The 26,490-nt window shown below is 41.7% G+C and overlaps 1 protein-coding gene across 10 annotated transcripts in view; it reads left to right on the top strand.

Moving 5' to 3' along the window:
• Positions 1–2,050: 2,050 nt before the first annotated feature.
• Positions 2,051–26,490, top strand: part of ube4b (ubiquitination factor E4B, UFD2 homolog (S. cerevisiae)) — a 51,547-nt gene continuing 27,107 nt past the window's right edge. For 2 of the 10 annotated variants that reach the window (XM_014145787.3, XM_014145786.3), the window contains exons 1-11: positions 2,052–2,360; positions 5,849–6,068; positions 8,153–8,288; positions 9,844–9,934; positions 13,803–13,950; positions 14,249–14,474; positions 16,094–16,546; positions 21,943–22,084; positions 23,655–23,755; positions 25,900–26,014; positions 26,266–26,349. In XM_014145787.3, coding sequence (XP_014001262.1) covers positions 2,337–2,360; positions 5,849–6,068; positions 8,153–8,288; positions 9,844–9,934; positions 13,803–13,950; positions 14,249–14,474; positions 16,094–16,546; positions 21,943–22,084; positions 23,655–23,755; positions 25,900–26,014; positions 26,266–26,349 — 1,740 coding nt within the window. In that variant the 5' untranslated portion in view covers positions 2,052–2,336. Of the gene's footprint in view, positions 2,361–5,848; positions 6,069–8,152; positions 8,289–9,843; positions 9,935–13,802; positions 13,951–14,248; positions 14,475–16,093; positions 16,547–17,602; positions 17,606–20,278; positions 20,390–21,942; positions 22,085–23,654; positions 23,756–25,899; positions 26,015–26,265; positions 26,350–26,490 lie in introns of all 10 variants that reach the window. The other 8 variants (XM_014145790.3, XM_014145789.3, XM_014145792.3 and 5 more) reach the window with 7 other exon arrangements.

Here is a 26,490-nt window from a genome sequence, read left to right as displayed (position 1 = left end):
GCTAACCGATCGCTGCAGCTGTACATAGCCCATCTGTAAATAGCCCACCCAATCTACCTACCTCATCCCCATACTGTTTTTATTTACTTTTCTGCTCTTTTGCACACCAGTATATCTACTTGCACATCGATCACTCCAGTGTTAATTTGCTAAATTGTAATTACTTCGCTACTATGGCCTATTTATTGCCTTACCTCCTCATGCCATTTGCACACTGTATTTAGACTTTTTTTCCCTTTCTATTGTGTTATAGACTGTACGCTTGTTTATTCCATGTGTAACTCTGTGTTGTTGTTTGTGTCGCACTGCTTTGCTTTATCTTGGCCAGGTCGCAGTTGTAAATGAGAACTTGTTCTCAACTAGCTTACCTGGTTAAATAAAGGTGAAATAAAAAAAGATGATCAGGGCTTCCTGAAGCAGACGTCTAGGCCAGGACTCTCCAACCCTGTTCCTGGAGAGCTACCGTCCTATAGGTTTTTGCTTCAACCCTAATCTTGCTTATCAAATTCTAATAATTAGCTGGTTGATGAGTTGAATCAGGTCAGATACAACTGTGGTTGGAGCGTAAACCTACAGTAGGGTAGCTCTCTAGGAACAGAGTTGGAGAGCTCTGGTCTAGGCTATGACTTTTTTCTCCAAAACCCCTGTCCCAGTGAACATGTCAAGGATAGGTGGACGAGAATATGATAATAAAAGAGGACTGCCAAGACTAGTTGTTGTATTAGCAGCAGTCAAAGATTTGCCAATAAGAGCCTGTGATACCAGTAATTATATGATTTAGTTTGTAGATCATGTGGGGATAGGATACCCACCGGTTGCAAGACCAGATTTGGGATTTGAATTTACGACCGAGGTTGCTGGCCTGCGCCTCTGACCCTAGGCTACCTTCCCCCAAAAATATAATCAGCTAAATGTAATTTAACCAAGATAATAACATAAGTTATCACAGTTTAGTGTAAACAAGTATTATTTTGACACATAAACGACATGACCAAAAGTATGTGTACTTTCTGCTCGTCGAACATCTCATTCCAAAATCATGGGCATTATCATGGGCATTAATATGGAGTGCTCCTTTGCTGCTAAAATTGCCTCCACTCTTCTGGGAATTCTTTCCACTAGATGTTGGAACATTTCTACGGGGAATTGCTTCCATTCAGCCACAAGAGCATTAGTGAGGACAGGTACTAACATTGGCCGATTAGGCCTGGCTCGCAGTTGGCATTCCAATTCATCCCAAAGGTGTTGGATGGTGTTGATGTCCGGGCTCTTTGCAGGCCAGTCGACAATCCATTTCTGTATGGACATTGCTTTGTGCATGAGGGCATCGTCATGTTGAAACCGGAAACGGCCTTCCCCAAACTGTTGCCACAAAGTTGGAAGCACAGAATCGTCTACAATGTTGTTGTATGCTGTAGCGTTAAGATTTCCCTCAACTGGAACTGAGCTAAGGGGCCTAGCCCGAACCATGAAAAACAGCCACAGACCATTATTCCTCCTCCACCAAACTTAACAGTTGGCACTATGCAGTCGGGCAGGTAGCATTCTCCTGGCATCCGCCAAACCCAGATTCCTCTGTGGACTGCCAGATGGTGAAGCATGATTCATCACTCCAGAGAACACGATTCCACTGCTCCAGAGTCCAATGGCGGCGAGCTTTACACCATTCCAGCCGACGCTTTGCATTTCCCATGGTGATCTTAGGTTTGTGTGCGGCTGCTCGGTCATGGAAACCCATTTCATGAAGCTCCCGACGAACAGTTCTTTCGCTGGTGTTGCTTCCAAAGGCAGTTGGGAACTCGGTTGTGAGTGTTGCAACCGAGGACAGACGATTCAGCACTCGGCTATCCCGTTCTCTGAGCTTGCGTGGCCTACCACTTCGCGGCTGAGGCATGGAGATTGCATGGCTGTTTGCTCGATTTTATACACCTGACAGAAACGGGTGTGGCTGAAGTAGCCGAATCCGCTCATTTGAAGGGGTGTCCACATACTTTTGTATATAGTGTAAGACCTCCCGGTATTGGGACCTCCCTTTGTAAAGTGTCAGTCCCCAGTCACGTGACACATGATCCAAAATGGCAACCTTCGTGTTTTGATCATACCTCAGTGGTTTTGATGAATAATACTTTTGTGTTTGTTTCATTCTTCGTATAATTCGAATAGATAGCACTCATTTGAGGAAACGCACGCATCCCTTTTTTTTTTATTTACTTCGAGGCAATCAAGACAAATTGCTATTTGTTTCACGAGTTAGACTATGCACATTTGGTTCTATTAAACAGATAGCTAGCTGGCTGGCAAAATTAGTAAAGCTAGCTGAAAATAAAGGGAAAACGATGGAGGAGTTGAGTGCCGACGAGGTAAGATAACGACGTAATGTTGCTAAAAACCACTATTCGTTTTTCCCAATTTGTGTCGATAAAAGTCCATGTCGTCGTTGTTAACGTTACCCTTTCAAAGGCTAATGTAGCTAGCTAGTCAGTGACACTACAGTAACGCGTTAAGCAAAAGCCGGAGATCTAACAGTAATGTTAGCTAGCCAACACATCATTTTAACGCTGGCCTTTTCGATAATAAGGGTTTGGATACCTTGACGTCCATTAATGGGTATGTTTTGATACATTAGTAACGTTACTGGCTATTTAGCCCACACTCTATGTAACTAGCTAGCCTATTAACTAAAGGCAGGTAGCTACGTTAGCTAGCTAGGCGACTCAGCATAACACAGCAGGCCACCATGGCATTGTGCAACCAATCAGGGCCCGTTTTCCAAAAAGCCTCTTAACGCTAAATTCATCATTATAACCTTCGTAGGAGCGTCGTTAAATCTTTTGTTTGCCAAAACTAGTATTATCAAAACGCTCGTAATCTAACACCTGTCTCACAACACTCGTAGAACAGCCAAGTGCGTCGTTAGATGCTTTTTTTGCCCTCCCGCGTCGCTTTATACACAGAAGAACTCCGCTAAACATATAATCACTTGGTTTATCCGTCTCTCTGTGACCGCCGATAACTAATGAACAAACTTGACTACAAATACAAAGTTGCCAATGTCTTTGCAATTAATACAAACAAGCGATGTATACAGATATGTTTCCAATGAAAACCGAGATGACTGCAAAAAAATATCATTAGTAGACTATAGGCCAACTTCAATCATATGCATTACATTTTCAAAGAGTTCTATTTTGCTACTTGTCGGCTACTGTCTGTAATATTTCAATATATTTCATGATGTGTAGCGTAACAGGTGCGCAGTTATGTACCAAATTGGTAATTTAGTGCGTTTTGTTATTGGGTAAGCATTAGCAGTGTTATTAGTTTTTCTTGTGGGCATTGTGTATACTCACTACTTAATCACTAGGATGCGAATCAAAGTAGTGGATGTATACACTCAATTAATAAGGCTGATGAAACGGATCATAATGTTTAACTTCAAATGTTTATCAACAATTATTTCTTCACATTTTAAGTGCAGTAATGTGCACACGGTGGTAGGCCTACTCACATATGTTCCCAAATGCAATTTGTGCACCACAGATGCAAGCGGTCTCATGGACAGAGATGGAAATATCCATTTAGAAAGAGTGGAGATCTAAAGAGGCAATAACTATCATGGGTTGCTAATATGACTAGGATACTGCCTTTAGCTGCTTGACAATGAAAGAAAGATGATTTGGAAACCAATAAAACAGGAGAGCACATAAGAGTCTTTATAAAATAATTGCCTCCGTGCATATGACGAAGTCTTTTATAATATATTTGCCTCCACGTTTCTATGGGGGGATTTTGGCAATAGGCTTATTTGAAGCAAGATGTGCCTCATGAAGTAAAACGTCAAGGTTTCAAACAATTAAGGAACAGGAAAAAGATAGATTGAAAGGCTAACAGAAGGCCTTTCTCAAAAAACCTTCTCCATTAGATGTTAACTAGCTACAAAGTAGCCTATGCCGACCTGGAAGAAACGATATGATTATTTGCATCAATCCATTTGTTTTGTAAACACCATCTCATGTGCATTACAGAAACAAGACAACCAAACAGTGCTAGGTGCCTGAATTAAAGGGTAACTACACAAAAAAATCAAAATTTCTTAGAATTTTCCCAATCCTCAAAAGTGGTCTCCTGATGTGCTAAAAGCACTGTTTGTGGACCTAGAACATCCAATTTGGCTGTTTTTCTATTTAAAAACTGACAGAGCGAAAACATGAAAATATTTGAAACCTGAGAATTTCTGACAAAGCCTCATCTATTTAGGCCTATTATTAGCCTACCGTAAATTCCGGACTATAAGCCGCAACTTTTTTCCCAGGCTTTGAACCTCGCGGCTTAAACAATGACGTGGCTAATATATGGATTTTTCCCGCTTTCAATTTTTTTTTCTTCCAAAAAAACACATTCTGTGATGTGCTCAGTTTTTTGGCGGCATGAAGCTTTTATTAGACCAATGAAATTGCCGAACGGGTTAAGGTCAAACAACTTTTGTTTACTGTTTAGATTAAATCGAGCGCTCTCAAACTTCCCATCATTCTGATTACGGTAGTCGTTTTGTCACCCTCATCATGGCAAAGACACGGAGAGATGTATATGATTCAGCTTTCAAGTTGAAGGCGATTGATCTGGCTGTTGGAAAAGGAAATAGAGCTGCTGCACGGGAGCTTGGTCTTAATGAGTTGATGATAAGACGTTGGAAACGGCAGCGTGAGGAATTGACTCAGTGCAAAAAGACAACTAAAGCTTACTGCTAATTTTTTGTTACAAGCCGTGTTTCGTTAAAGCCTATTTATTTTTGTTACAAGCCGTGTTTCGTTAAAGCCTGTGTAAAGTTCATTTGTTTCAATGTACCGGTAGGCACGTGCGGCTTATAGACATGTGCGGCTTATTTATGTTCAAAATAATATATATTTTTTAATTCAGGTGTGCTTAATAGTCCGGAAATTACGGTACTTGCACAGTACAGCTTGGATTGGCCTGACTGTGAAAAAGAAATATGAAATTTGTAATTTTAGGTCATTCAGAGTGTTACTGTTTGTCATAGACTTTTTCACACAGCGTGCTATTTCTTCTCCAGGCACCACAACAACGCTGAGCATTAAAGTAAGCTGCCTCAATATTTGCAGCAGTAGGTGGTAATATCTGTCTAGGAGCTGATCCGTCGTCAGTATTGTGCAATATTTCTAATGCTACCGAAAGATTTGAATGGAGAAAGCTGATATCAGTATCGGCATGCTCCAGTGGCACACTTAGCGACCGTTGTCTCTGCGTGGTGTTTTTGGAAATGGATGTTTCATCTTTGGCAGCTGTCAGAAAGATGCATTGTTAAAACATTCATTAACCTAAGTTCCATCGCTATTGAGAAACCGGGCCCAAGTCAGATTAACATGCCGTTAGCTAGCTAGCTTCTTGCTGTCATTTTATTATTCCCAAAGATGTAGGCAAACAACACCTAAATAAATGTTATCGTCTATCAGTATTTTTTTGTTTTTTGTCTCTCTGCATGCCGTTTGAAGAAAGTTGCTAACTAGCGTTTGCACAATGACGAAGTATATGATAACTGCTAGCATGCTAGTAAATACCATAGTGCAATGACTGGAAGTCTAACACTAGTTAGCATTGGCTCACAAAACTACCTCCAACTTCCTTCATACTGGATGCAGAGACATAACTATGGTATACATGAGTTCATCTGACTCTGGGGAAGTAGATAAAGGGCTTTAATGCCAAAATCCCAATGTATCCCTTTGACCATGATTAATGATCAAATCAGTGTCTCATGTTGGTCTGTTATACTGTTAAGTAGACTGAATCATCATTGGGTAACTAGCTAGCTTGCTTCTGTTCATTACAGATCCGCAGAAGGAGACTGGCCAGACTTGCAGGAGGGCAAACATCCCAGCCCAGCACCCCCCTCAGCACTCCCCTGACGTCCCCACAGAGAGAGACCCCCCCCTGGCCCCTTCCTGGGACCTCAGGGGCCACACCCCAGCCCCTACCACCAGCCGCCTCACATTCACTTGGGCTCAATGTCCAGAGTGTCACCCCCGCCACCTCTCCTATTGGCGCATCTGGTATGAGCACATCTTAGACAGAATGTTTAAAGATGACCAAAACATTCAGCAAAGCCTCCAATCTTTTGTTAGCATTTTTATACTGTGTTCTGTAGCTAGTTTTCACAAAATCTCGTACATTGGGAGCTAAACAAGTTTTTTCAGATTGCTTGCAGGCTGTTGCTTGCTGTAAAGGCATTGCTGTAGGCTAATTAGCTATATAGTGAATGAAATAGCGCTCAAAGGCTCACTTCAATAAAATTCCCTTATCCGCCCTGCATGGATGCATTTCAGCCTCACCATTCATACTGGGAATGACAACAAAACACAGGTGGCCATAATTAGGCTATAGGTCAAGTTCAGATGTTACTGGCTAGTACACATTTTTATTTATTTAAATGTAACCTTTATTTAACTAGTAAGAAGCATTAGTAGGCTGAAATACTCTGCCTCTTGAGTGAACATGCTTATGTACAAATGTATATTTTCCACTCAGTTGGGCTTAAAAGAACCAAAGTTCAGAAACTTTGGAAGGCAGTCTGGTTTTAAGTAGTTCCAGGACTCAGAGCAGATGCAAAATAGGCCCGGTTGGAGTAGGCTTGTTTGTTAAGTTGATCTTGAGTGGTTTGGAAAACCTGGTAGCCTCAATCAAATGGTGACCAGCTATGGAATCACCATGAACAAGCTTGGTCTCAAGCAAAACAAAGTCTCCCGAACCTGCCATCGTGCCCTTTACCAGGAAAGTGCACAGTCACTGTGCCGTTCGTGCACCAGCCTTGGCCTGAGTTCAGCTAAGGGCACAGATGAGAGTGCTAACATTCTCAGCCAGCGGAAGTCAAGAGTGGAAAGCAGTGTGGCATTCTATAGGCTATTCCCAGATTGTGGGCTTATTCTTGAACATTAAATTCCTACTGCCTCTGCAGTTAATGGCCTATTTTAGGATTTTGCTCTGAAGTCCATGGGAGATATAAACTGTGTCCCCATTTGGCATTGGTGTGAGAAATGCTGCTTTCACAAACACATACAGTACTCTAGAACCTATACTATTGAGTCATAGATATGGATGAATACAGTTTCTCCCCTATTGTTTGTACTGGTTAGCCTACTCTGGCAAAGGAAGCTACCTTAATGACTGACTGATTGCTTTAAATGAGATTCACAATGTGTAATGATGTTGTTCTCAATTTCAAGTGTTTTATTTTTAATTTTTAAACATGATAGACCCAAATCCTTTAAGTTGCCAAAATGTAAAATTATTTGATATAGGCTTTCAATAAACATAAGCTAATTTCCAATAGCTGTTAAACCGATTTCCACATGTGGTATTCTATCTCAGCATGAACTTAGCTAGCAAATAAAAATGCAATAGGGCTTAGCCTACCTTTGTGGAAAATGCTGTTAGTTTACAGCTGTTCATCCCAATTGAACACAACCAAGGTCGTGTTCAGGAGGGTGCAACGAACAGCACTGGCATCAGGCTTTAACAATAACACCCTGTGTCCATGAACTGCTTTGATATCTTTTACAGTCAGGCAGAAGACATTCATTTTCAACGGAGGCAGTCTGCACCATTGCGGTCCATCTGCCATACTTTTTTTTACATGTCACGGGCATGTCTGTTCTACACAACGTATTTCTATCCAGCTAAATGATGCCCTGCTGAACAAGGCCCAGGTTTTCCACATTATGTTGAGGGTTCTGTAGTCAGGTGGTAATTCCTGGTCTTTCTTTAGCCATTGGATATGGGCCTTAATCAGCTTTGTCCTTAGCTGTTGAGTAGACAGGCGTTCCAATTCACACACTCACACAGCTGTGTGTTCAAGTTCATTTCTGGTGGCCTAACTTGGCTAGCTGACAAAAAAGTGCTTGTTGCCAATGGACATACTGTACATATGCAGAGAAAAGCCATGGGGGTCTAGTCAAATATACTGTATTCCTCACACACTGAGCTCTTTGGATGTGTCCCAAATGGCACCCTACTCCCTATGTAGTGTACTACTTTTGACCAGGGCCAAGGGTAGTACACTATATAGGGAATATGGTGCCATTTTGTCTCCTCCTGTGTACCTTGCTTATTTGTTTTCTTCCTTTCGTACCTGTCCCAGGGGTGGCGTACTGCAGTCAGAGCAGCGAGGGAGTGAGCTCCCTCTCCAGCTCTCCCTCCAACAGCCTGGAGACCCAGTCCCAGAGTCTTTCCCGATCGCAGAGCATGGACATTGACACAGCCTCCTGTGAAAAGAGGTGAGTAACTCGGGCTGGTCGATTCAAAACCGATCCTTAGCCCAGTTTTGAGAGGTTTGGCTAGGAGGTGTAAGCAATATGGAGATTCGAAGGCAAGATGAAGCTATTGCCATGATGTTTATCTACCCCAATCCTCTCAGATCTACAGGACAGGAGTGTTTAGGGGTAAGAGGTCAATTTAGAAGACCACACTGGAAATAGTGGTGAGAGAGTTTGTGAACCCTTTAGGATTTGCTATATTTCTGCATACATTAGACTTAAAATGTGATCAAAGTCCTAATAAGTGAACCTGATTAAAGAAATAACACAACCTTTTCATTTCTTTATTGAGCAAATTGATTTTGTAATAGGAATATGGGACCAAATACTACACGTTTGACAAGTTTAATACATTTAATTAAGCTGATTAATCAAGAGGTTCACATACTTTTTCCAACCAATACATTGATCTTAAATTCAATGTGCTCAATAAAGAAATTCATAAGTACAATTGTTTTTATTTGTTTAAGCAGGTTCACTTTATCTATTATTAGGACTTAGATGATGATCTGATCACATTTTAGCTCAAACTTATGTAGAAAATCCTAAAGGGTTCAAATTTTCTCTCACCACTGTAAGTCTTCTGACTTTTTTGTGTGTTCGTCAATGATTGTATTTGTTGTCTTTTGAAGTGTGTTTAAAATGGTCAAAGAAACGAAACAAAGTGTAATTCAACATAAGAGAAGAGGCTAGGATGATAGTCATCACATTTCAGCTCTGTTCAATTGTTATCGCCCGGGGTCTGTCTGATCTCGTGCTTAGTGTCTCCATTCACCCCTTATGAACTCCTTACCCAAAGCTTTAATAGATGTCACATGCATCCCTTCATTCCTACTCAAGTTAGAAAGTTTAAAGCTAGATACAATGTGTGCAGTGGGTTATACAAAGATATGTGTTAAAGCTGAGCTCCGATAGGTGAAACTGGCCACCCCAGGCACGTTTTGTTTTTGTCTTGAGGAAATTAGCATCCAGCATTGTATAAAAAAATACTCTGCTGTTCTATCGCATGTGCAATGGCGTCCGAGCCGTTGTAATATCGCAAATAAACGTGACAGGTTCACCGATAAAGATTGCAGCTGTAAGGTAAGGGGAATAGCACAAAACACGAAAGCACTTAAATGCACAACAGAGGCGTAAGGATTTTAGCTGTTATGAATTTACCTTGAATGCTAATTGCACATCTTAACAACAAAACCGTGCCGACAAACGTTTAAAAGCGGTGGATGGCCACATAAGCAACGTAAGTGTAAGAGATCAACTGCTGGGTGTCAATGAATGGTGGCGATTCAACATGTAGAATCGTCTGGAAATGAACAGAAAATAAGACTATGCGCTTGTGATAGGCGATAGGACCGCCACAAGCTGATTTTAACTGTTCATCGCCACAGTGTGTTTTGTCCTTTTTGAGTTGGAGTACAGTTGATAGCCTGTTTGTGTGATCTGGTGGAGGGATAAATTGGTTGTCCCTATCTATGTTGCTCCTCTCTCCCTCTCTGTCTCTGTGCGTGTGGCCCAGCAGCATGTCCCAAGTGGATGTGGACTCAGGGATAGAGAACATGGAGGTGGAGGACAGTGATCGCAGGGAGAAGAGGGACCTGGCTGAAAAGGTAGGCAGAGCTCCCATTCCACCCCCTTACTTGCTGTACTTTAATTAGTCACTTTGGCTGTCTAAAAAGGCACCATCTATTCCCATGCCTGAAGGCTCAAACTGAATTATTCCACTTCTCTATCATTCTCTACATACTTCAGTCTGAATCTGCCATCATTGAAAGTAATTTGTGGTGGGGAAAAAAGTAAGGATTGGATCGTGTCTAACCAATCCGTATCAAAGCCAATTATGTACTTTGAATACGGCGCTTCATTCACGTGTGTTATGACTCTGGCGCAAGTCATTGGTTTCTGGGACAAATCAGACGGTCTGAATGTGTTCACATTCTAGAGGGGTCGGGGATGGAGTCAAATCCACACTCATTACAGAGAAGAAACTTTTGTGGGCCTGGAGTGGCATTTGGCCGGAACAAATAATCTGGGTAGCCAGGCAATCTATTCCCTATATAGTGCACTACATTTGACCAGCACTTCGAAGTAGTGCACGATACAGATAGGGAATGGGGTGCAATTTCAGACACGACCTCTGTCAAGAAAAGGTTCTGCCAAATGAATGGAAGTCAATGGAACACTTTTTCTGTTGGAGACTTTGTACATCAATACTTTTCACCAAATGAGCAGTGGATTCATATACTTCAGTGGTTTCATTGTGTTCGTGAAAATAAATGTCCTTTTGATACTCCTGTTAATGTAGAAAAGGAAATATATTCAAAACTCTCAAAGAAATACATCTTCATTTTGGTCATAATAAGTAGGTCATTTTGGATGGACAGAGCCATTTTCGACTTTAATATAAAGACCTTGCTCCTGGCTGATAAAACAACTTTGGTTTTGAGTTAGTCACTTTTAGTTCTATTAAAAAGTCTCACAGGGATCTAATCCCTAAATTCAAAATAGGTGATAATTCAAATGTTGCCTTGCAATTAGTAATGTGTGGAAGGTCTTTCATGGATGATGTAGAAATGATCTCTTTACTATTGCACAATAGCAACGAGTAAAATGTCTGCAGTTTTTCGGAACAAAATAACCTAAATTATGACTCTGGCATTGAAGATTCTTTATCTGTATGCCCAGGTTTGCCTCAGTGATTGCATTATAGAATCCTTCTCCACCCATCTCCACATGGCTGTAGAACTGAAATACTCTGAACCAGTACATTTGTCTATGCCAATGGCCTTTGAAAGCTCTCTGAAAACACCACTGTCTGCTTACATGGTACAGTCTGTTTTCTCTCTAACCCTCACCCGAATACTTTTGAATTATGGATTCTAGCATCTAGCTAAAGGTGTCTTTGAAAGGGGTGTTATGGCTAGGCTAATTGGCACCAATAAAGAGCAGCTGGCAGCAGTTATTAGCTCATAGTTATTGTATAGCCATTGCAACAGAATCAATCAATTTCCAATAGAAAAATGGATAGTAAAATAAAGTCGCTAATATGGGTATCCTACTGTTTTCACTAATTCAGATCTAAAATCAGCGGTGTAATTTGCAGACAGTGGTAAGGAGGCAAATCCATGGTTACTTGTCAGAAAGTATTGAGCTTTTAAGAGGAGTAAAACAAGGCTGTCCATTGTCCCCATATTTATTATGGCCATTTGAAGTGCTAGATATTAAAATTAGATTGAACAAGAACATCACGATGTTAAAAATCCAGGGAATAAATGTATGCTGATGACTCTTTTTGTAGAATCTTTTATTTTTTATATTTAAAAAAATATATTAATCCCCCCTTAAGTCCACAATCTGGATCCCTGCACAGTCTCATTGAAGATCTTGATAACTGTTCTAGCCTCTCTGGACTAAAACCTAATTATGACAAGTGTACCATACTACATATTTGATCATTAAAAGTGTTTATTGTACCTTGTAGTTTACCAATAAAATGGGCGGATGGTGACATCATATGGTGACAAGTAGACATACTTGGTATTCACATATCAAAAAATAGAAATGAACTTACCACAATCAATTTCAATAGGAAGTTAGCAAAAATAGATAAGATTCTGCAACCATGGAGAGGTAAATACTTGTCTATTTATGGGAAAATAACTAACTGCTTAACTATGGTGCTATCACAGTTTACTTACTTACAATGGCACTGCCTACTGCAGACACATTTTTTTATTCATATGAGCAAAGAATATTTTATTTTAATTTGGAATGCTAAGCCAGATCAAATTAAACGTATCAGTTTATATAATGAATGAGTTGGGGGGCTAAAATTATTAAACCTTAAAGATTTAAACCTCTTACTAAAAGCTTCACTCAAACATAAGTTATTCTTAACCATTTGGGGTTTTTCCAGTAGATTATTACGAAAGGCTCAGCCTTTGTTGAAAATTGCCTTTTTGCCTTCGTACAGATTACAACTTCTAATTTCTGACTAATTTAAAATTTGTTTAAAGTATTGCCCTTTATTAAACAAGCCATAAAAGCTGGTTAAAATTTCAGTTTTATCCTCCAGAAAAGAATGAACGAATATTACAAACGTTATGGTTACTCAAATATACTGATTTAATAAAAATTAAAACATCTTTATGGGAAAAACATTATTATATTTATTAATGATATTATGAATAGAAACGGAGTTACGTCACATGTAGCTATCGAAAATATATGGGGAATGTCTGCTCAATCCAAATTTGCAATAACTGATTGCAGCATTACCACAAAAACGGAGGAGGCAAGTGGAGAAGGTAGGGAACTTTTTTACCTGCCATATATTAAAGATACAAATTGGCTAAAAGGAATTGGCATAAATAGAAAAATGTACCAGTTTCATTTGAGGACAAAAATGTTGACAGCTGCGCCATACAGGTTGCAAAATAAATGAAGAGATTTTGGATGTACCGATTCCATGGCACATGGTTTATGAACTGGTACAAAAAACAACACTTGATTCAACATTTGGTTTTTCAATTTAAATTATTATATACAATTCTTTCCACCAACAGAATTGTATATATCAGTTGAAGTCGGAAGTTTATATACACTTAGGTTGGAGTCATTAAAACTTATTTTTAAACCACTCCACACATTTCTTGTTAACAAACTATAATTTTGGCAAGTCGGTTAGGACATCTACTTTGTGCATGACACAAGTCATTTTTCCAACAATTGTTTACAGACAGATTAAAACTGACTTTTAATGACTCCAACCTAAGTGTATGTACATTTCCGACTTCAACTGTATATGGGGCATACAACAATCTCAGCTCTGTAGATTTTGCTACGAAGAGACAGAATCAATAGATAATTTATTCTGGTATTGCCCCTATGTAGCTTGTTTTTGGTCACAGGTTCAGGAATGGTTAAAAAAATCACAACATGCACTTAAAATTAACCTTACAAATAGCAGTGTTGGGCAAATTTGGAAAGCCGTAGTCAGTCAATAATTAATATAATAATACTCGTAGGAAAGGTTTTAATTTTTAGCTGAATCTGTGGATACAATACAATTAGAAAGTTTTAAAAAGTATGTAAAACATCACAGCACAATCAAAATATATGGCATGTGGAAACCAAACGAGGGTGGTCTATGTAGCAGAAAAGCTGTAAAAAAAATGTGTGTGGTGTGTCTGTGTGTATGTCCTCCGAAAAGTGTTGGATGGCAATTTTTTAAAATAATAGCAGCAATTCTAGCGTTCATTTTCTCAACATTTGAGTTAATAGGCTACTTTTTGGGGGTGGACCCTCCACCACTAAAAGCAGACATTGAGTCCTAATCACCCTGCTTTTACCCAAGGACATTTTTATTTAAATGTTTTGCCGCCTATCGGTACAACGCATGGCCACCTGGTAACCAGTCTCTTGAACGGCAATGACCGCTCTAGTTTGTAATTCTAACTATTGCTGTATCTGTCCCAGGAATCCGCTGAAAACTCAGATGTCTCTGAAGAGCAGGCTCTGCAGCTCATCTGTAAGATCCTGCGCGTTTCCTGGAAGGAGCAGGACAGGGACGTCATCTTTCTCCCCTTGCTCGCCGCCGAGTTCCACCAGAGCAGCCTCAAAGACGGTATGGCAAAGATGCATGATATTTCGTATGTAGCTATGTTCTTATTGAATTGTATAGCTTTTTGCAAAAGAGTCCTAGATTATGGTTTAGGATTTCCTCATCTGAATGCAATAGCTGTAATTGTTTTTTAAATCTTCTAACCCAATGTTTCTATTGAAATTTGAACAAAATATTTTTATTAAATACAAATCAGTTTGTGTAGTCAGTCTTTTTTAATCTGTCATGTATACTATTTATGAATTTGTTTACAAGTCATCCATGAAGTGTATGTTTATAGGATTTCTCTTTCTCCTCCCAGTCTTCTCTGACTTCAAAGACCTGATTGGCCAGATCCTGATGGAGGTGCTCCTGATGTCCACCCAGTTGCACGTCCACAACCCCTTTGCCAGCCTGACTGCCACGTCCGAGCCAATCGCTGCTGCCAAATCTCTTGACCACCACCTGACGCTGATCCAGCCCTCCAGCCAGGGCAGCAGTCCCATGGCCCCATGTGCAGGCTCGTTTGGGGCCAGCTCGTTGTCCAGGCAAGTACCCCCCCAGTGGCCCCACAACTAGCCCCCAGTCCTGGGTACACATAAACTCAGCAAAAAAAGAAAAGTCTTCTCACTGTCAACTGCGTTTATTTTCAGCAAACTTAACATGTGTAAATATTTGTATGAACATAACAAGATTCAACAACTGTGACATAAACTGAACAAGTTCCACAGACATGTGACTAACAGAAATGGAATAATGTGTCCCTGAACAAAGGGGGGGTCAAAAGTAACTGTCGGTATCTGGTGTGGCCACCAGCTGCATTAAGTACTCAAGTGCATCTCCTCATGGACTGCGCCAGTTCTTGGTGTGAGATGTTATCCCACTTTTCCACCAAGGCACCTGCAAGTTCCCGGACATTTCTGGGGGGAATGGCCCTAGCCCTCACCCTCTGATCCAACAGGTCCCAGACGTGCTCAATGGGGTTGAGATCTGGGCTCTTCGCTGGCTATGGCAGAACACTGACATTCCTGTCTTGCAGGAAATCACGCACAGAACGAGCAGTATGGCTGGTGGCATTGTCATGTCAAGATGAGCCTGCATGAGGGAGGAGGATGTCTTCCCTGTAACGCACAGCGTTGAGATTGCCTGCAATGACAACAAGCTCAGTCTGATGATCCTGTGACACACCGCCCCAGACCATGATGGACCCTCCACCTTCAAATCAATCTCGCTCTGGAGTACAGGCCTCGGTGTAACGCTCATTCCTTCGACGATAAACGCGAATCCGACCATCACCCCAGTGAGACTAAACCGCGACTCGTCAACAGGCCTACAAGCCCTCAGTCCAGCCTCTCTCAGCCTATTGCGGACAGTCTGAGCACTGATGGAGGGATTGTGCGTTCCTGGTGTAACTCGGGCAGTTGTTGTTGCCATCCCGTACCTGTTTGGATGTACCTATCCTGTGCAGGTGTTAGACGTGGACTGCCACTGCGAGGACGATCAGCTGTCCGTCCTGTCTCCATGTAGCGCTGTCTTAGGCGTCTCACATTACGGACATTGCAATTTATTGCCCTGGCCACATCTGCAGTCCTCATGCCACCTTGCAGCATGCCGAATTCACGTTCATGCAGGGACCCCGTGCATGTTTCTTTTGGTGATTTTCAGAGTCAGTAGAAAGGCCTCTAGTGTCCTAAGTTTTCATAACTGTGACCTTAATTGCCTACCGTCTAAGCTGTTAGTGTCTTAACGACTGTTCCACAGGTGCATGTTTATACCTTTTTTTATGGTTCATTGAACAAGCATGGGAAACGGTTTAAACCCTTTACAATGAAGATCTGTGAAGTTATTTGGATTTTTACGTATTATATTTGAAAGACAGGGTCCTGAAAGGGATGTTTCTTTTTTTGCTGAGTTCGGTAGGGTTGTGTCCAAAATGGCATCATCCAATGAAATTCCTACATTGAAATTGACAGAAATGGAATTGTTCCCTTTTTGTGTGATTTAGGCCTAGTCAATGGGAAGTGTTGTCTTTTTTTAACTGGCACTGTCATGGTATCATTGTCTTTTTTATTCAGTTTTATATACCTAGTTATTTGACTGTTGATAAGATTGTAAAAGAGGAAGATGTAGCCCATTTGTCAACCCATTTGTTTTGCGATGTTCACAGCCTGTACGGGTGTAGTCCGCACTCGCTGGCTTTGAATGCAGCCAGGATGATCTCTCCACCTCTCCCCACCAGCCCATCCCTGCATCCAATGGTAGCCCCAAGTCCCCCTTCCGTGGCCAACCCCCCTAGGCTCTCTCTCAACCTCCCTTCCGCCCCTCTGCCCATCTCCCAGCGCTACCGGCCCTACTCTGTCACCTCTCCCTTGGGGATCTCCACCAGCCCCAGACTGGCTAGCCTCCCTGGGCTTTCACGTGGCCCTATCACTGAAGGTCTCCCGGTACCGCCCATCATTTTGGCCCAGGCCCCAGCCCCACCACTACCAACTAGCCCCCAGTCGGTTCCCCTCCCCTCCACTAGTCCTCATCCGCCCACCTCCATGCCCCTCCCTCTGGTACCCCCCTCACCCAGATCAGCTGCCCGAGGAGCTGCCCTCGCCACCCGGATCCCGTCGAGGTACATCCTCAACCACGTGTGACAGAGTGATGCGCAACAAGCTACTTACTAAAACATTAACCCTACCTCCAGCCTCAGCTCCATGGCAAAATGTGTAGAATCACAGGAAATTTGCTTTAAAACTGCAACATTTTCTCTCCACTGCATGGCAAAAGTTATATAATTGCAGGAAATTAGCTTTAAAACGAAAAAATTTGCTCCGCTTCATTGAGAAATTTGTAGAATTGCAAGAAATTCGCTTAAAAATGTTTAAAAAATCCCTATACTGCCAAGTTGGTGTCCTACATTTTTTTGCAGTGCTGATGGGTTGACCGCGCTCATTGACATGCCCTGCCCACCATCTAAACCCCTTTTGATCCAGAAAACCCCCTGCACATTTGGCCTACATGATAATGGCCTACTTATGTAGGCCTATTGCTTGACTTATTATGGACATGCTGTATATGGGTGGTGTTTTGCACATAATTCCCAACCACAAACCAACTCCAATGCCCTGATGATTTTCACAATTTACAATCATCCTCTTATAAATAAATAAATAAATGTGTTATAATAATAATATACAGGTTTGAACATCTACTCATTCAAGAGTTTTTTTCTTTATTTTTACTATTCTCTACATTGTAGAATAATAGTGAAGACATCAAACTATGAAATAACACATGGAATCATGTCGTAAACAAATCAAAATATATTTTATATTTGAGATTCTTCAAAGGAGCCACCCTTTGCCTTGATGACAGCTTTGCACACTCTTGGCATTCTCTCAAACAACTTCATGAGGTAGTCACCTGGAATGCATTTCAATTAAAAGCTTCATAGAGTTGAAATAACAGCCACATCTCAACATCCACTGTTCAGAGGAGACTGCGTGAATCAGGCCTTCATGGTCAAATTGTTGAAAATAAACTACTATTATAGGACTCCAATAAGAAGAAAAGACTTGGTTGAGCCAAGAAACACAAACAATGGACATTAGAACGGTGTAAATCTCTCCTGACGAGTCCAAATTTGAGATTTTTGGCTCCAACCGCTCTGTCTTTGTGAGATGCAGAGTAGGTGAGCGGATAATCTCTGCATGTGTGGTTCGCACCATGAAGCATGGAGGTGTGGGGGTGCTTTGCTGGTGACACTGTCTGTGATTTATTTACAATTCAAGGCACATGTAGCCATGCTGGTTAACTCACCATTCTGCAGTGATATCCCATCTGGTTTGGGCTTAGTGGGACGATAATTTGTTTTTCACCAGGATAATGACCCAACACACCTCTAGGCTGTGTAAGGGGTATTTGACCAAGAAGGAGAGGGATGGAGTGCTGTATCAGATGACCTGGCCTCCACAATCACCTGACCTCAACCCAATTGATATGGGGTGAGTTGGACTGCGGAGTGAATGAAAAGCAGCCAACAAGTGCTCAGCATATGTGGGAACTTCTTGAAGACTGTTGGAAAAGCATTCCTCAAGAAGCTGGTTGAGAGTAACTTTTAACAAGTGCAAAGCTGTCATCAAGGCAAAGGGTGGCTACTTTGAAAAATGTCATAAAATATATTTTGATTTGTTTTACACTTTTAGTTTCTACATGATTCCATATGTGTTATTTCATAGGTTTGATGTCTTCACTATTATTCCACAATGTAGAAAATAGTACAAATAAAGAAAAACCCTTGAATGAGTAGGTGTCCAAACTTTTGATTGGGTGTGTGTGTATATACAGTTAGGGGGGAAAAAGTATTTGATCCCCTGCTGATTTTGTACGTTTGCCCACTGACAAAAAAATGATCAGTCTATAATTTTAATGGCAGGTTTATTTGAACAGTGAGAGACAGAATAACAACAACAACAAAAATCCAGAAAAACGCATGTCAAAAATGTTATAAATTGATTTGCATTTTAATGAGGGAAATAAGTATTTGACCCCTCTGCAAAACATTACTTAGTACTTGGTGGCAAAACCCTTGTTGGCAATCACAGAGGTCAGACGTTTCTTGTAGTTGGCCACCAGGTTTGCACACATCTCAGGAGGGATTTTGTCCCACTCCTCTTTGCAGATCTTCTCCAAGTCATTAAGGTTTCGAGGCTGACGTTTGGCAACTCGAACCTTCAGCTCCCTCCACGGATTTTCTATGGGATTACGGTCTGGAGACTGGCTTGGCCACTCCAGGACCTTAATGTGCTTCTTCTTGAGCCACTCCTTTGTTTCCTTGGCCGTGTGTTTTGGGTCATTGTCATGCTGGAATACCCATCCACGACCCATTTTCAATGCCCTGGCTGAGGGAAGGAGGTTCTCACCCAAGATTTGACGGTACATGGCCCCGTCCATCGTCCCTTTGATGTGGTGAAGTTGTCCTGTCCCCTTAGCTGAAAAACACCCCCAAAGCATAATGTTTCCACCTCCATGTTTGACGGTGGGGATGGTGTTCTTGGGGTCATAGGCAGCATTCCTCCTCCTCCAAACACGGCGAGTTGAGTTGATGCCAAAGAGCTCCATTTTGGTCTCATCTGACAACAACACTTTCACCCAGTTGTCCTCTGAATCATTCAGATGTTCAGTGGCAAACTTCAGACGGGCATGTATATGTGCTTTCTTGAGCAGGGGGACCTTGCGGGCGCTGCAGGGTTTCAGTCCTTCACGGCGTAGAGTGTTACCAATTGTTTTCTTGGTGACTATGGTCCCAGCTGCCTTGAGATCATTGACAAGATCCTCCCGTGTAGTTCTGGGCTGATTCCTCACCATTCTCATGATCATTGCAACTCCACGAGGTGAGATCTTGCATGGAGCCCCAGGCCGAGGGAGATTGACAATTATTTTGTGTTTCTTCCATTTGCGAATAATTGCACCAACTGTTGTCACCTTCTCACCAAGCTGCTTGGCGATGGTCTTGTAGCCCATTCCAGCCTTGTGTAGGTCTACAATCTTGTCCCTGACATCCTTGGAGAGCTCTTTGGTCTTGGCCATGGTGGAGAGTTTGGAATCTGATTGATTGATTGTTTCTGTGGACAGGTGTCTTTTATACAGGTAACAAACTGAGATTAGAAGCACTCCCTTTAAGAGTGTGCTCCTAATCTCAGCTCGTTACCTGTATAAAAGACACCTGGGAGCCAGAAATCTTTCTGATTTGAGAGGGGTCAAATACTTATTTCCCTCATTAAAATGCAAATCAATTTATAACATTTTTGACATGCGTTTTTCTGGATTTATTTGTTGTTTTTCTGTGTCTCACTGTTCAAATAAACCTACCGTTAAAATTATAGACTAATTTCTTTGTCAGTGGGCAAACGTACAAAATCTGCAGGGGTTCAAATACTTTTGTCTGTCTGTCATTTAGAAATGAGGAGAAAGACCTTTTGCTTGCCAATGCATTGCTTGTCCTGCATGTTGTTTTTGTGAATCTCATAGCTGTGGTACTCTGACAATGTTGTCTGTAGGAGCCTGTGTGTCCTCGGTGTATCTTCAGATGAAATGTATTAATGGACCTGTGACATGGTCAGCACTAGGAGAGTAGTCTGGTGTTTTTATTCCACAGTGAATCACAACCAGGGTTCAGCTGAAGTCAGAGGGAAGGTGAACTAGTCACATCACTCCCTTCCTGCATCCTTTCCTCAGTGTTACATCTTCTTTCCCTATCCCATCCTCTCCTATCTATGACCCATGTGTCTCTATTTTTCCATCTGTCTCCCCATCCTCCTCCTCCTTTATCCCTCGTTCCTCTTTTCCTCCCTCTCTACGCCAGCCCCCTATCCCTCCTGTTCTTCGCCCTTTCTGATATGTCTCAGGACAGCAGCGACGAAGAGCCTGAGGATGAGCAGGAGGAGGATTTTACGCAGGTCCAGTTTGGGTCCAGGTATACACCGCTGCACGGCGTGTGTTCAGTAGAATCGCCGGCATGCTTCAGCAGTGTGTCGAGCATAGCCACTAACAGCAGTCTGCATTTCACAATTGCACCCCTATTCCTTACGTAGTGCTCAGATTTTGACCATCAAAGGTAGTGCACTATAAACGTAATAGAGTGCCATTTGGGACGTAGACAGTGTTACATCATTGCGGCTCTGCTGCTGCAGGAACAGGCTGAGAAACGTCGAGCCTGTAGACCAGGGGTGTCAAAGTCAATAATAATAATTATTTTACTCAAACCACTCGGGCCGTATGTTTGACGCCCTGCTGTAGACTCTGGCAGCTTTACGACCTCAACTGTTGTAGTTGACGCTCAACCTCAGAGAAGTAGTCAATTTCAGTACAGATCGAGGCAGGGTGCTTATCCTTGTGGTACTACTAAGAGTCTGAATTGCAGTTCTGTAAATCAAAAATAAATATTTGCTTGCAAAAATATTAAGAATTCATTATGACTAGGCTACCACTGCAGTAGGAGAATGATATCTGGTACTCAAGCACTAGGATCCTTGTAAATCAGCAGCCTGAGTTTGGGCCAGGATTGTAGTTTCCCAGTGAATTAGGCCTGTCATGTACTGTAGCTAAGATGTCCAATTTCTCTAGCTACATTTGTAATATGAGGAAAGGACCCAAAGTGAAGGAGTTTAGACTGTCAACATCAGGCAAATAACCCTTGCAAGTGCGTTTTGAAGCCACTGTTTCACTTTTCTGCAAACAATCTTCAGGTAAAATCCAAAGACCACAACTGGTTTAATTGTGTCTTCAGATGGTTTCTGTTGCTGCAAATGCTGCTTCCTGCAGCCTGGATAAACAATCTGTTAGATAGGTTGAGAACTTGCACTTTCAGTCTCGCAAGACATTCGGTTCCCTGTTCTGTGCACTCAAGTCTCCACTAAAAATCTTTGTCGAGTAGCTTTGGGCAGAAGACTTATCCACAATATTCCTGCGGACTGAGGCTGTGAATCTGCTCACAGGTTACCCACTGGTCTGTCTTCGATAACAGACGACTAACAATGCATTAACTTAGACCCCAGTGAACCCTAGGGTGTGATCAGTGGAGATTCCTGGGTTGTGTTCATCAGGCATCAATTGCAAAAATGGGACTGAATCTAAGAGCGCGGGAGCAAGAGACTAGCTGGTGTTGTCCAATAAGAAACAAACAATTTTGTTTTCCCTGGCAAAATGTGGCAAAAAGTTTTGCCTGCCCTAATGAACACGACCCTGCTTCAAACTGCTATTGAGTGAGATTATTTGAAGAATTTTGTCAAATCTGAGGGTGTTTAGTTAGATTTCAGACTCAAAAATTGTTGTCAATGCTGAAACGCTGCCTTGCTATACTCTCGCTAACGTTTTACATTTTATTTCAGGGGAACTGAAAGAGTTGCTTATTTACCACATTTGTCCACAGGGCTTCTTTCTTAAGGTGCCCTGGTTCTGCTCTCCTGTTGTCCTGTTACATTTTGACTTTCTCTCCCATTTTTTTCCACCCTCCATCTCTCTGTGTAGTCTGGGTGTGTCTGGAGGGGGAATGGCCTGGGAATCCTGCGGTGACCGGTTCACCATTGAAGCGTGCAAGGAGACTGAGATGCTCAACTACCTCATCGAGCGCTTTGACAGTGTGGGCATGGAGGAAAGGAAGGCGCCCAAGGTAAACTGGAAACGCTGTTAAGAAACATGGCTGCCCACCGGAGGTTTGACCCGTATCTACTCATTTGGAATCTTTGTCCTTTTAAAAGGGCAGCTAAAAACCTAATTCAAACACCATTGTAACACAGTGTCCCCAAACAATACTTACCTTTCAGCTATGCTTAGTGTGGCCTCTGGTTGTAACAAATGCCCTGGGAGGAGGCAAAGTCAAATTTGCCATTCGCAACACTTTATTTATTTTTTATCACATTTTTGTTGTTTATAGTAGACATAGACATAAACTTGAACAAAACGCATGGACATAAACCCCTCCCAACACTCATCTGGCAAAACCTTATTGAATTCAAAAATCCCGACCACAATAGCTAAGGTTCCATTCAATTGGCAACAGATTTTCATTAGAATATTCAAAAATCTGCATAAAGAAAATGTTTTTTTTTCACCAAACTGATTTGTTGTGGATCAATATCTGTGATGACTCAGTGCACACAAAATGTACATTTTCGTGTAAGTTTTCACATCCCGAATACAAATCTGAAGTTCCATGTTTTCTATCACATTTTGAACTCTGATAAGTTTTGTAACAAACTTTTGCCTTAAATACCAAATGTGCCTACTCTGGTCTTGGCACGTGTGCTCTAGCTAACAGCTCACAGATACAGTGCGGGTAGGCTAGTTTACTTGATGAGATTATGGTTAAGAGCAAAACTAGTTTTTTGGTCAAACGGCTGTCAAGCATTGTTCATCATGTCACCAGAATAAGACACTCAATATTTATTGAAAAGGTGCATCAAGCTCATCACAGTGCACTTTCATCACCCTGTGAAGTTCATAATTTCATCTGTAGCCTAATAAACTGCATATTTTAGTCATAGTGGGAGTACCACACACACCATATCATCATGTGACTCCAAGTTTATTTCAGTATGATGGTTATTATATCACCATTTGTGTTTTAAAGGTGTTTCCACCGCAATTTCTCATTTTCAGGATCTTTTCATGTCTGTTAATTTGTGGCATATATGACTTTTTTTTTTTTTAGTTACTACATTATTCCATATGTGTTATTTGATAGTTTTGATGTCTTCACTATTCTACAATGTAGAAAATAGTAAAAATTAACGCCCTTGAATGAGTAGGTATGTCCATACAGCTTGATGACAACAAATATATATTGACATAGTAAAATAAATGTGTAAAAAGAATGTATATATTTTTAATGCTGAAACTCTCATATTAAACACCAATGTTATTCACTCAGTTGGTTTATATTTATGATCATGGTTTACAAGTTTGTTATTCTATTTTCTGTTTTAAAATGGTCTTATTTAATTATTTCATATTTTACATGTGATAAGACCAGAGGGCCAGAGATAACTAGACACCTGTGATAATCAGAAGGTCCCAAAAGGGCCACTAGATGTCTTTTCATAGATTACATAAAATCCTTTAACAATTCCAAAATTCTGGTAGTTTACAGGTTAACTTTGAATGTTTCCAGTAATATACACTCCCTTTGCAGCCCTAGTCACCATGCTTAACTTGTTCTTCTCCCTCCTCTGTCTTCTCAGATTTGCAGCCACCCCAGTGTCAGCCAGCTCCTCAGCAACATACGCTCGCAGTGTATTTCCCACGCCGTTCTTGTCCTTCAGGGTGCCCTCACGCAGCCCAGGTCTGCCTGACACCTTCCTGTCACCTCTCACAATACTGTGGTCCTAATACAGTATTATTCTGTGTACATCAGTGTTTCCCCTACCATTGGATAGGAGTGTCTAGATCCCTTAAACTCAACTCTAGACCTTGAAGCCAGTTCCACTACTTTTTTTTTTATTGTTCCCCTCTAATCGGGGACTGATTTTTATCTGCGCAATTAATTCAGGTAGAACAGAACCAGCAGGCACCAGACCTTGTAGGGTAAGAGTTTAGTGCCCCTGGTCTAGATGTTTAGCGCTGTTGCCCCATGCCTACGGTTTTAGTATTTATTATTTATATTCATAACAATTAAGTGCAATTATTATTATTTATTTTTTTAAGCCCAAATATTCACCCATGGACACATGAAAGAAAGCAGTAATGAACATGTCAATTGTGATGCCAGAAAGCCTGGATGTTGCTTTCACCTTGCTTTCACCTTGCTTTCACCTTGCTTTAAACTAGAGGAAAGACTGGTGTACGTGTTTTTGTTCTTTTTTCTGCATTCTCGGCACCCCTAGCAGGAGCGACTAATCTATCACCATAGCAACCCTATCACCATAGCAACTCATCTATTTCTCCTGAAGTTCATGTCCACATTATTTTGCCATATCATTCACACCTTTGCTACCCACACTCTAGCATCTGGTACACCATTACAGTGTGTTCGGAAAGTATTCAGACCCCTTGCCTTTTTCCACGTTTTGTTATGTTACAGCCTTATTCTAAAATGTATTGATAAAAATAAGATATATATTTAATCTACAAACAAGACCTTATAATGACATAATGAAAACAGGTTTTAAGACATCGTTTTTTTTAATGATTTTGCAAAAATAATGTAGTTGTCTGTTGAGCTCCGAGACAGGATTGTGTCGAGGCACAACTCTGGGGAAGGGTACCAAAACATTTCTGCAGCACTGAAGGTCCCCAAGAACACAGTGGCCTCCATCATTCTTAAATTGAATAAGTTTGGAATCACCAAGACTCTTACTAGAGCTGGCCTTCCGGCCAAACTCGATGGTCACTCTGACAGAGCTCCAGAGTTCCTCTGTGGAGATGGGAGAACCTTCCAGAAGGGCAACAATCTGCAGCACTCCATCAATCAGGCCTTTATGGTAGAGTTTCCAGACGGAAGCCATTCCTCAGTAAAAGGCACATGACAGCCCACTTGGAGTTCGCCAAAAGGCATCTAAAGGACTCAGACCATGAGAAACAAGATTCAAGTTAGAACTCTTTGGCCTGAATGCCAAGCGTCACATCTGGAGGAAACCTGGCACCATCCCTACGGTGAAGCATGGTGGTGGCAGCATCATGTTGTGGGGATGTTTTTCAGTGGCAGGGAATGGGAGACTAGTCAGGATCGAGGGAAAGATGAACGAAGCAAAGTACAGAGATCCTTGATGAACGCCTGCTCCAGAGCACTCAGGACCTCACACCGGGACAAAGGTTCATCTTCCAACAGGACAATGACCCAAAGCACACAGCCAAGTCAATGCAGGAGTGGCTTCGGGACAAGTCTCAATGTCCTTGAGTGGCCCAGCCAGACCCTGGACTTGAACCCAACCAACCTGCCAGAGCTTGAGAGGATCTGCAGAGAAGAAGGTGAGAAACACCACAAATACAGGTGTGCCAAGCTTGTGGCGTCATACCCAAGACGACTGGAGGCTGTAATCGCTGCCAAAGGTGGTTCAACAAAGTACTGAGTGAAGGGTCTGGATGTAAATGTGATATTTCTGTTAGATTTTTAATACATTTGCAAAAATGTCAAAACCTGTTTTTGCTTTGTCATTATGCGGTATTGTGTGTAAATTGAGAGGGTGGGACTACAATTTAATCAATTTTAGAATAAAGCTGTCACGTAACAACGTGGAAAAAGTTGAGGGGCCTGAATACTTTCCGAATGCACTCCTGTATGCACTCTTGACGTTTCCTCTCACCGTTCTCTGTACCTGTTAGTATGTATCCTCTACCACCGCAGGATGAAATAATATTGTCAAAATATAAGTGTGTTCCCTCGAAAGGAAATAGTGTATTTTAAAAAAGAATAGCCAGGTGACACAGTCCGGATATATTGTTGGTGTTGTGAGTAAAAGCCATCCTCCTCCCCGCTCTTCCACTCAGGAGTCCTCTGCAGCAGTCCTTGCTGGTACCCTACATGCTGTGCCGTAACCTGCCGTATGGGTTTATCCAGGAGCTGGCCCGCATTACCTACCAGGAGGAGGAGGTCTTCAGACAGGTGGGGTAGACCCAGACAGGCAGACTGACTAACAGACAAACAGAAATACACCCATGGTTTTATTAGTCTGACAATGAAATGGTAAATTCTAAAACATTTGAAAATTTGCTCGAACAGTTAAAAATAACCTCCATGTGAAATGGGAACAAAAGTTATTGTAGTAAGTTGTCCTGTACATTTCACCATGTCAATTTTCAGCTGTATCGACTAACGCCATCCTCAAAATTGCTCACCTGTTGTCTGTATTTCAGATCTTTGTTCCAATCCTTCAAGGGCTGGGTCTGGCTGTGAAAGAATGTTCCTTCGACAGTGACAACTTCAAATTCCCCCTGATGGTAAGGTGGCAACGGAGAAGTAATGTGTGCTTGCGGTGCAGGCTTAGGGTGTGTCCCAAATGGCACCTAATTCCCTACGTAGTGCAATACATTTGACCAGGGTCCATAGGGCAATGTCTAGGGAGTAGGGTGCTATTTGGG

The sequence above is a fragment of the Salmo salar genome, chromosome 15 (assembly GCF_965601325.2).
Source record: "Salmo salar chromosome 15, fSalSal1, whole genome shotgun sequence".
Classification (NCBI taxonomy): Eukaryota; Metazoa; Chordata; class Actinopteri; order Salmoniformes; family Salmonidae; genus Salmo; species Salmo salar.
This window is presented reverse-complemented; position numbering and strand designations above follow the sequence as displayed.